The 11,148-nt window shown below is 63.3% G+C and overlaps 1 protein-coding gene across 1 annotated transcript; it reads left to right on the top strand.

The window, feature by feature from the left end:
* Nucleotides 1–282: 282 nt before the first annotated feature.
* Nucleotides 283–10,652, top strand: LOC146420358 (low affinity immunoglobulin gamma Fc region receptor III-like). The gene is made up of 6 exons (XM_085048368.1): nucleotides 283–469; nucleotides 922–1,096; nucleotides 8,812–9,042; nucleotides 9,290–9,639; nucleotides 9,947–10,181; nucleotides 10,627–10,652. Exons 2-6 carry the CDS (start codon nucleotides 1,033–1,035, stop codon nucleotides 10,650–10,652), a joined length of 906 nt encoding a protein of 301 aa, XP_084904494.1. The 5' UTR covers nucleotides 283–469; nucleotides 922–1,032.
* Nucleotides 10,653–11,148: the final 496 nt, after the last annotated feature.

Raw genomic sequence — 11,148 nt, forward strand, 5'->3', positions numbered from 1 at the left:
GGTCCCCCCATTTCCTCCACACCCCTGTCCCCGGGACCCACATGCCATGACTCCAATCCATGGTTACCATGTTCCCCTGGGACCCCCATCCTTGAAACCCCCTGCATGGGGACCCCCAATCCCCAGACAGCCATTCCCTGTGAGTCCTCCTCCTCAGGACCTCCATTCCCTGGAGCTCCATTGCCCTGGGACACCCATCCTGAGCTCCTCACATCCCCTGAGACCCCCATGCGTGGGAACACCGTGTCCCCATCATGTCCCCATCATGTCCCCACCCTGCCCCCAGCCTGTCCCCACCCTCCCCTGACCAAGGGCCACCCACACGTGGAGACGAGACCTGACCTCGCTTCCTTCCCCTTAATCCGAAGAACCACCACCCAGGGGACAGTCGGTGCAGTCATTGTGTGACAGCCAGCCAGGGTGGCTGAGGACACCGGGATGGCCGGGAAGGTGGCACTGCTCCTGTGGGGTGAGTACCCTGGGCACAGGCCTGATGCCCCAGGGATGGCCCTGGTGAGGCAGAGAGCAGTGGGGAGGGGGCACAGGGGGGCTGTGGGGTCCCCTGAGATCCCCAGTGCCAGCAGAGAAAGTCCATGGGAGTGGACCCTGGTGTGACTGGGGCCATGGGGTGGCTGTGGGGACAAGAGCAGGGTACAGGAATGGGGGGAATGAGTTGTAAGGAGAGGCATCACAGGGCTGGACCAGCTGTGGGTACAGGGGAGAAAGATGCAGGCACAGGGACAAGGGGATAAGCAACATGAGGATAGCCCATGGGGACAGATGCCATCGCAATGGGATCATAGGCACAGAGCCATGGGGATGTGGAGGTGCAGCAATGTGCTGTGGGACTGTGGGACCATTGCCAGGATGGTGGTGTCACCGTGGCCAGGGTGTCCACAGTGTCCTCATGTCCTGCCTCAGCCCAGGGTGGCCAAATGTGTCCCTGTCCACAAGACCTCTGGGCCACACCAGAGTCCCCATGGGGACTGCTGGGGACAACCCCACACCCTGTCCCCGGGTGCCTCTGACCTCATGGTGCCACCCCCACCTAGACCCTCTTCTTTCTCCCTTCCAGCCCAGACCCTCAGCCTCGCCGGTGAGTCCCCATGCAGATGCCATGTCCCTGCCCCACTGTCCCCAGCCATGTGCTGGCCATGGCAGGCTGGTGTCCCCTGTCACTTGCAGGTGCACAGACAACCACCCAGCTCCTCGTGGATCCCTCCTGGACAGCAGCAGTGCTGTGGGACCAAATGACACTGACCTGCCGGGGCTTGGGGACTGCCGGTGCCACCACCTGGTACAAGGATGGGCAGTGCTGGTGGCAGGATGCAGCTGACCACTTCCTTGTCACTGAGAGTGGTACCTACAATTGTCAAACACATGGCACCAGGCGCAGCCCCACCGTGAGGGTCTTAAATGGTGAGCAGGGGATGGGGATGGATGGCCCACTGATGGCTCTGGGTGGGCTCTGCTGTGTGGCTGGCCTCACACTGCTCCTGTGGCGAAAGTCTGTCCCCTTTACACAGGAACATCCCAGTGCTTCCCTGTGCATCCCAGTGTGATGGGAACACCATGGAGATGCTGGTGCAATGGGGCGATCCCTGGTCTCCCTGGGATCCTTCCACACAATGGAGACTCCCCCAGTGGTCCCTGGTGCCTTGGGGTCCCACCTTGGACCCTTCTCAAGCCCCTCAGTGCAATGGGCTTCTCCCTGTCCCACAGACCGGCTGGTGCTACAGGTGCCAGCAGGGCCACTGCTGGAGGGGGACAAGGTGACACTGCGCTGCCGGGTCAGGAAGGACACGTCGGTCAGCAGAGTGCAATTTTACCATGACAGGACGGAGCTGGGGGGCTATCCCAGGAGGACTGAGCTGCCCCTGTCCCGCCTGAAGCTGCACCACAGTGGCAGCTACCACTACAGTGGCTTGGTGAGCAGCGGCCTGTCAGTGTCAGTGTCAGAGCCAGTGACAGTGCACGGTAAGCACCCCACAGCTGGAACTCCAATAACGAGACATCCTCGCAGCCAGCAGACTCAGAGACTTCCCAGCAGACTCAGAGTCACATCCCCACCTCCCATCTCCTTCCCAGAGCTCTTCACGGTGCTGGTGCTGGAGCTGGAGGGTTCCACCGAGCCCACCGAGGGGTCCCCCCTGAATCTCAGCTGCCTCAGCACCCCCAGCCCCCTGCGGCCCCGAGCCCCCCTCCTGCACCTCTTCTACCGGGACGGGCAGTTGCTGGGGGGCCCGCAGGGGTCCCCGCAGCTCCTGCTGCCCGCCGTGGGGGTCTCCCACTCGGGCAGTTACAGCTGCGAGGTGCGCTCCGAGGGGGGGGCCGTGCGGAAGAGCAGCGCCCGGCTCCGCGTCACGGTGCGCAGTGAGTGCGGGGATGGGCACGGCAACCCCCACAGCCTCCCCGGGTACCCCAGACACTGCCTCACTCTCTCTCTACCTGCCTCCTTGCCTTCCCCAGGTCCCTCCTCCGTCCTCCCATGAGTGTCCCTGGTCCCTGCATCCCTCACCTCGACCCCAAACCACTCCCCCCGTGCACCTCTCCCTCTCTTAGGTCTCGCCATTATTCAAAGATCCCACCATCCCTGTCTGGCTCCCCAAAACCTTCCCTGTGGTACCCTCCAACCCACTCCATGTCTCCCCTTCCTAACATTCCATGCCTTCCTGGGGTCCCTTCCACCCCTTTCCAAGCCTCCCCATCTCTAGTCATCCTTCTTCCTCACTGGGATCCCCCCGCCCCTCTCTGATCCTCCCTTTCCTGAGTCCCTCACTGCTATCTGGTGTCCCTCATCCCTCTAGGAGGGTCCCCCATTCCCTTTGTCTCCCCCACAGGGATCTCAGTATCAGGGGTGTCCCTGTCAGCACAGCCCCCCAATGGACAGGTGGCACTGGGTGACGGCCTGGTGCTGAACTGCACAGTGGCCGCAGGGACAGGTCCTCTGTCCGTCTCCTGGCACCGGGAGGGCTTGGTGACACCGCTGGGCACTGGACCCCGCCTGGAGCTGCGCCACGTTGGGGACAATGACAGCGGCCACTACCAGTGTCGGGCCAGCAATGGGGACAGCATGGCTGAGAGCCCCACACTGAATGTCACTGTTCTGGGTGAGTGGGACCCTCGGGCTGGGGTGATCCCATCCATGGAATTCCCCATCCCACCTCATCTCCCCCACACCATCCCCAACACACCCCAGGTCACAGCCTCACCCCTGCATGTCACAGTCCCAGGTAACTGAGACCATCTGGGTCCAGATATCTCCACCCAGGACATCCCACCCATGGCTCCCTCATCCCACCTGTCACATCCCACACCCCACATCAAGTCACAGTCACCCTATTGAGCGTGACCCTCCTGAGTGAGCGGGACACTGAGGATTAGGGTGACCCCCCCATGATCTGCCTCGACCAATCAATCACATCCCATCCACACTAATCCACACCCCCTACAGGGTGACGGCCACCATCACCCTCAGACATGGTCCAGGGTGAGAGGGTCCCTCGGGCTTGTGGTCACTCCCATTCACAGTATCCCTCACCACACCCTCATCCCACCCGTTGCATGCCCTCATTTTACACCAGGGGATGACCTCCACCACTGTCGGTCACTGTCATGTGTGAAGGGGACCATCAGTGTCCAGTTGCCACCATGCAGAGACTCCCTCATCCCCCAACACCAGGTTCCAGCCCCTCCCCCACCCTCAGCCCCGTCTCTGTCCCCGCAGTGCCCGTGGCCAATGCCACCATCACCCCTGACCCCCCGGCACTCCACGTGCGCACAGGTGACCCCGTGACCCTGTGCTGCTCGGTGCAGGTGGGCTCAGCACCTGTCACCTTCACCTGGCTGCATGATGGGCTTGAGGTGGCCCAGGGTCCCCTCCTGGAGCTCGGGGACATCGATATGGGACATTCTGGCACCTACCAGTGTGTGGCCACCAACCAGCTGGATGAGCACCGTGTGTTCCAGGCACTCAGCCCAGAGCTGGCCCTGGAGGTGACACCGTGGGGACACTGGGGCACAAGTGAGGTCATATGGGGGCACAGGTGAGGTCATATGGGGTCACCGGGGGATTTAAGACTCCTGAGGTGAGTGGTGACCCTGATGTGTCCCCCTCTGTTTCCCCAGCAGTGGCTGTGAATGTTGGCAGGACCCTCCTGTACCTGCTGCTGCTCGTGGCTGTCATCGGGGGCTGTCACTGGTGGCACCGCCCTGGTGGGTGACAATGTTGGGATTGGGGGTCCTGGAGTGAGGGGAAACCTCCAGAGTGTGGGGAGAGATGGGGCAGCACCCAGAGCTCCTGAGCTGGGGGAAAATGAGCCCCCAGTGACCTTGGCAGGAGCTCCTGGGAGGTTTGGGGAGGTGTTGGAAGGTTGGGGTTTTTTTCAGGGACATCCCTGGGTGGCTTTTGAGGAACATTGGGGTGGCACTGGGAGCCCCTGGAGAGACTGGGGAGGTGTTGGAGGGTGGTGCAGCTATATACAAGGTACTTTCAGGGGTCCTGTGTGAGTCTGGGAGGTGCCTCTCCTGTCCAGGCTTGGGGTTCTGGGCCTTTGGGGATCAGGGGCACTGTGGTGGTGCAGAACTTTATGGGGTTCAGATGTTCCTGGGTTCCGGGGGGTATCAGTGTCCGGTAGGAATTGGGCTGCAGTGGGGATTTGGGGGTCCCGTGGGGATTTGTGGGTCCTGTGGGTGGTTGCTTGGAGCTCCCAAGGTCCCAGGAAGGTTCAGGGGTCTCAGGGACCCCACAGTCACCTCCTCCCCTTTTCCTTGCAGGAGCCAGGATGTCCCAGGACAGGTGAGGGCGGCTCCGGCCATGACTGCCCTTTCCCCCCTCCCACTGTCAGGGGGCACAGGACCCTTTTTCCTTTTATTGGACCCAAAACGCAGCTTTTTGATTAAACTGGTAGAAATGGGGTATGTTTGTTCAGCTCTGTCTGTTCAGCTCGGGAAGGAGGAGGGTCCAGGTCAGGCTGTTGAGCAGATCCTTGTGGGATTTGCAGGATTTTTGGGGCTCTCTCAGTCCCTTGGGGAGGGTGACAAAATGATCAATTGGGGCATTTCCGGACTGGTTCCCTCGCAGCTGCACCGAGAGCCCCGAGAGCCCCGGGATGGAGCCGGGGACAGCGTGAGGTGTCCCCCGAGCCCAGCCCAGCCCCGCCGCAGCCCTGCCCGGTGCCCCCCGGTGCCCAAAGCCCCGCAGCCGGCGCTCCCCGAGCGGCTCTGAGCCCCGCAGCTGCTGCGGAGCCTCGGCCGGGCTCAGCCCTGGGGCGGGCGGGGGGCGCCGGGAGGGAGGGAGCGGGAGGCTGGGGGAGAGCAGGGAGCCCGGCAGGAGCCGCCGGGCCTGCGGGAGCGGAGTGCTGGGCTCGGTCACCGGGGCAGGTGGCGCTGCCATGGCGCTGCGAGTGGCGCCACTGTCCCGGGCTGCGGCAGCGACGGTGGCCATGTGTCCGGAGCGGCTGGGACAGCGTGTCCGGAGCCACTGTCGCTATGTGTCGGGATAGACTGTTGCTATGGCAACGCCCCCAACAACTCCGGCACTCGGGGATGTCCTGGAATGGGCGGAGGGAGGAGCAGAGCACCCCAAAATTGGGAAAGGCAAATCCAAGGGATGGCAGAGATGGAATTGCAGCAGCCAAGGGGAGCCAGAAGCTGCGAGAGGAACAACCCTGCAGGCAGCGAGCGCAGGGAGGAAGGAGGGGCAGTAGGGGCTCCGGGTGCCTGAGTGGAGATTCCCTGGAGCTCGTGGTGTCCCCGGGGAGCAGAGACCTCCCTGCAGCCCTGCAGGATCCCCCGGTGCAGTAGGGGATGCCCGAAGGGTGCTGTGAGCCCGTGGGAAACCCACGTTGGAGAAGTGCCTGAGAGGGGAATGTGTGTTTAAGATGTGTTTCACTTCTCATTTTTCAGCTCTGATTTGATGGTTGATAAATTCAATTCAATTTGCTTCCTTCTGCTGCAAGAAAGAGAAAGCGAAAGTGTTGGGGGGCACAGCTGGACACTCCCATCCCCCACAGCCCCCCAGTCCTCCTTGAACTCCCTTCTCCCCCTCCTCAGGCTCTCCCCAGTTCCTTCCCTGCTCAGGAGCTCCCTGACATCGCCGAGACAGGAATTGGGGCAGTGTGAATTTGAGGGAAAAAATGGAAGAAATGGAAATAAAGAGAGGAAAAAGCGCCTGGGTGGGGGAGGGGGCACAGAGCCAGAGACCCTCGGAATCCCCCTGGGGTGACCCCCAGGCCATGAGGAGCCCGAGGGGGCTGTGCTGGGCCCTGGGTCACCCCAACATCTGAGGCACCCAGTGCAGGAGCTGTGACCCACATGCCCACCCAGCCACTGCCCATCCCTGGCACCCCCATTGCCCTGGGAACCCAACCATGGCACCCCCATTCCCTATGTCCCCCCAGCCTGGGACTGCCATTGCCCAGGGTCTCCATGGCCCAGGACCCCCATTGCCGAGGAGCCCCCTCCCCTTGATTCCATCCCCTGCACCCTCCCTTTCCCCAGGACCGTGATTCCCCCAGGACCTCCATCCCACTGGGAACTCCATCTTTGGCTCTACACACCCCCTGTGTCCCCAGTCGTGGGAACCCGGTGTCCTGCCATGTCCCCAGCCTGTCCCACCACGTCCCCGCCATGTCCCCGCCCTGCCCCCAGCTTGTGGCCAGCCTGTCCCCACCCTGCCCCCACCCTGTGTCAAACACGCCCGAGCGCGAGACGTGACCTTGTTTCCTTCCCCTCTGGCCAAAGAGCCACCGACAGGGACAGGTGGCCCCGGCAGTGTGTGACAGCCAGCCCGGATGGCCGGGGACAGCGGGATGGCCGGGAAGGTGGCACTGCTGCTGTGCGGTGAGTGCTCTGCGCACAGGGGTGACAGCCCAGGGATGGCCCTGGTGAGGCAGAGAGCGGTGGGGAGGGGGCACAGGGGGCTGCGGGCTCCCTTGAGGTCCCCAGTGCCAGCAGAGCCAGTCCGTGGGGGTGACCAGGGTTGTGGAGTGGCCGTGGGGACAGGAGAGAGGGGACAGAAAGGTGGGGACAGTAATGGGGGACACGGGTGTGGGGAGGGATCATGTGGCATGGGGCGGGTGTGGGGACAGGGGCAGGGACACAAGGCTGCAGGGACAGGGGGGCAAGGGGACAATGACTGTCGGGATGGGATATGGGGACAGGTGCTGTGGGGCTGGTGGGGGTGAGCTGTGCCAGCACGGGGTGGCTGTGGTGTCCCCATTTCCGGGGTGGCCGCAGTGTCCCCAAGCCCTGCCTGAGCACGGGGTGGCCCTGGTGTCCCTGTCCCCGAGACATCCGTGCCATTCTGTCTTCACGGGGACAGTTTGGGGACAATGCCACACTTCATCTCCTGTGTGTCACTGTCCCTGAGGTGCCACCCTCAGTCAGCCCTCTTCCTTCTCCCTTCCAGCTCAGACCCTCAGCCTCACTGGTGAGTCCCCAAGGGATGCCATGTCCCTGCCCTGCTGTCCCCAGCCCTGTGCTGGCCCTGGCAGGCTGGTGTCCCCTGTCACTCACAGGTGCTCAGACCACCCAGCTCCTCGTGGATTCCCCCTGGACACCAGCGGTGCTGTGGGACAGAGTGACACTGAGCTGCCAGGGCTTGGGGACATCCGGTGTCACCTACTGGCGCAAGGACGGGTGGAGCTCGTGGCAGAAGGGAGGCGGCCACTTCACTGTCACTGAGAGTGGCACCTATAGCTGTCACCGACCCAGCACTGGGCACAGCCCCTCCGTGAGCGTATTAGATGGTAAGGGGAGTTTGGTGTCCCCAGCCTGTCACTCGTGGGGACCCCGAAGGCTTTGGGTGAGCCCTACTTACTGGGTCACCCCCTGGTGTGACAAGAGCCTGTCCCCTGCACACGGGGACATCCCAGAGCATCCCAGTGCCATGGAACCCTCTTGGAACTGGGTACCCCCATGTGCTCTGTGTGTGACACAGTGGGGGGTCCCAGTGCCATCGGGACATGCCAGTGTGATGTGTCCCCACTTGTCCCCAGACATGCTGGTGCTGCAGGTGCCAATGCAGCCGCTGGTGGAGGGGGACACGGTGACACTGCGCTGCCGGGTCAGGGGCAGCTACTCTGTCACCTCGGTGTCCTTCTACCGCGAGGAGGAGGAACTGGGTTGGGCCGTCAATGGGACCGAGCTGTCCCTCCCTGCTCCACTGCAGCTGAACCACAGTGGTCACTATCGCTGCAAGGGCTGGGTGAGCTTCGGAACGTCACTGACCGAGTCAAAGCCAGTGACAGTGACAGTGCATGGTGAGCACCGCAAAACCCCGACAGCCCCACAGCCTCTCCCCAGCACACTCGCGATCATCATCCTCACTCCCATCTCACCCCCAGAGCTCTTCCCGGTGCACGGCAACCCCGACAGCCTCCCCGGGTACCCCAGACACAACTGGGGACCCCCAGCCCTCGCTGACCCCCTGCCCGGGTCTCCCCATCACTGCCCTTCCTGGGTTCCTCCCCGAATCCTCCCATCCTTGCCCGGCTCCCCCATATCCCCTGCTCTGCTCCCTTCATCTCCCATTTCCGGGGTGGCCACGGTGTCCCCATCCCCGAGCGATCCGTGCCACTGTGGTGTCCCCAAGGGGACAGTTTGGGGACAGCCCCCTCACCTTGTCCCCTGGGTGCCACTGTCCCCGAGGTGCCACCCTTGCTCAGACCCTGTCCCTTCTCCCTTCCAGCTCAGACCCTCGGCCTCGCTGGTGAGTCCCCAAGGGATGTCATGTCCCCACCCTGCTCACCCCAGCCCTGTGCTGGCCCTAGCAGGCTGGTGTCCCCTGGTGTCCCCTGTCACCCGCAGGTGCCCAGACCACCCAGCTCCTCGTGGATCCCCCCTGGACACCGCCGGTGCTGTGGGACAGAGTGACACTGAGCTGCCAGGGCTTTGGGACATCCGGTGACATCTACTGGCACAAGGACGGGTGGAGCTCGTGGCAGAAGGGAGGAGACCATTTCACTGTCACCGAGAGTGGCACCTATAGCTGTCACCGATCCAGCACTGGGCTCAGCCCCACCGTGAGCATCTTAGATGGTGAGGGGAGTTTGGTGTCCCCAGCCTGTCACCCGTGGGGACACCGAGGGCTCTGGGTGAGCTCTGCTACCTGCGTCACCCCCTGGTGTGACCAGAGCCTGTCCCCTGCACACGGGGACATCCCAGAGCATCCAAGGTGAAGGGATCCTGTTGGAATTGGGAACCCCTGGGGTGTTGGAGGTGACAGAGTGGGGGGTCCAGGTGCCATCGGGACATGCTGGTGTGATGTGTCCCCACTTGTCCCCAGACTGGCTGGTGCTGCAGGTGCCAGCGCGGCCATTGCTGGAGGGGGACACGGTGACACTGCGCTGCCGGGTCAGGGAGAACTACCCTGTCACCTCGGTGTCCTTCTACCGTGAGGAGGAGGAACTGGGCTGGGCCGTCAATGGGACCGAGCTGTCCCTGTCCCCCCTGCAGCTGAACCACAGTGGCAGCTATCGCTGCGGGGGCTGGGTGAGCATCGGAACATCACTGGTGTCAGAGTCGAAGCCGGTGACAGTGACAGTGCACAGTAAGCACCCCACAGCCGCCAACCCGACATCCCCACAGCCTCTCCCCAGTGGCTTTGGGGTCACAGTCCCCATCTCCCATCACCACGTGGGGACACCCCTCCTTCGCAACAGTCTCCCAGGTCGCCCAGACACAACTGGGGACACCCAGCCCGATTGGAGGTCCCTCCAGTATCCCCAGGTCGCACCACCCCTGTCTGCATCCCCTCACCCCTCTCTGGGGTCCCTATATCCCTTTGCATGTCTCCCCTTCCTGAATCTCCCACCACTCCCTTTCTCACCCTATCGGGTCTCCTCCACCCTCTCCTACATCTCCTCACTCCTCTCCTCATGTCCCCATCACACCAATGTCCCCTACAGGGGTCTCACTCTGGGGAGTCTCCCTGTCATCGCAGCCCCCCGGGGGACAGGTGGCACTGGGTGACAGCCTGGTGCTGAGCTGTGTGGTGGCAACGGGGACAGGTCCTCTGTCCTTCTCTTGGCACCGGGAGGGCTCAGGGACACCGCTGGGCACTGGCCCACGTCTGGAGCTGCGCAGCATTGGCGTGAATGACAGCGGCCACTACCGGTGCCGGGCCAGCGACGGGGAGAGCGTGGCCGAAAGCCCCACACTGAATGTCCCTGTCTTGGGTGAGCGACACCCTCGGGCTGGGGGTGACCCACCCATGATATCATCATTCCCCACCCATCCCCTCCCCCGATACATCATGCCAACCCCTCCCCCACCCTCAGCCCCGTCTCTGTCCCCATAGTGCCCGTGGCCAATGCCACCATCACCCCTGGCCCCCCAGCACTCCAGGTGCACGCAGGTGACCCCGTGACCATGCGCTGCTCGGTGCAGGTGGGCTCAGCACCTGTCAACTTCACCTGGCTGCGCGATGGGCAGGAGGTGGCCCAGGGTCCCCTCCTGGAGCTTGGGGACATCGATGTGGGACATTCTGGCACCTACCAGTGCATGGCCACCAACCAGCTGGATGAGCACCGTGTGTTCCGGGCGCTCAGCCCAGAGCTGGTCCTGGAGGTGACACCGTGGGGACACTGGGGCACAGGTGGGGTCATATGGGGTCACGGGGAGTTGAGGACTCCCGGGGTTCCGGGTGACCCTGACATGTCCCCCTGTGTCCCCAGCAGTGGCTATGAATGTCGGCAGGACCCTCCTGTACCTGGTGCTGCTCCTGGCTGTCATCGGGGGCTGTCACTGGTGGCACCGCCCGGGTGGGTGACAATGGGGGGTTGGGGGTCCTGGAGTGAGGGGAAACCCCGAGAGTGTGGGGAGAGATGGGGCAGCACCCAGAGCTCCTGAGCTGGGGGAAACTGAGCCCCCAGTGACCTTGGCTGGGGGTATGTTGGGTTTGGGGACAAATTAGAGGGTCTTGGCAGGGCCCCAGGATCATCCCTGGGTGACATCTGAGGAACATTGGGGTCGCACTGGGAGCTCCTGGAAGCTTCGGGGAGGTGTTGGAGGGTCGTGCAGAGATTTTGGGGGATCTTTCAGGGACCCTATGAGAGTTTGGGGGTTTCCCCTCCCTGCCGGGGTTGCGGTTCTGGGACTCAGTGGGGTCGGGAGCAATGGGGACACTGCAGTCGTGAAGAACTT

Source organism: Lichenostomus cassidix, unplaced genomic scaffold (assembly GCF_008360975.1).
Source record: "Lichenostomus cassidix isolate B80296 unplaced genomic scaffold, HeHo_3.0 HiC_scaffold_852, whole genome shotgun sequence".
Classification (NCBI taxonomy): domain Eukaryota; kingdom Metazoa; phylum Chordata; class Aves; order Passeriformes; family Meliphagidae; genus Lichenostomus; species Lichenostomus cassidix.

Excerpts from the sequence above, each read along its gene's own strand:
- LOC146420358 (XM_085048368.1), top strand. The coding sequence starts at position 1,033 with ATGGTGCCACCCCCACCTAGACCCTCTTCTTTCTCCCTTCCAGCCCAG. Across the intron at positions 9,640-9,946 it reads TCCCCATCTCCCATCACCAC|CCCCCCGGGGGACAGGTGGC; the intron begins GTGGGGACACCC and ends CTGTCATCGCAG. Across the intron at positions 10,182-10,626 it reads ACTGAATGTCCCTGTCTTGG|TTGAGGACTCCCGGGGTTCC; the intron begins GTGAGCGACACC and ends GGTCACGGGGAG.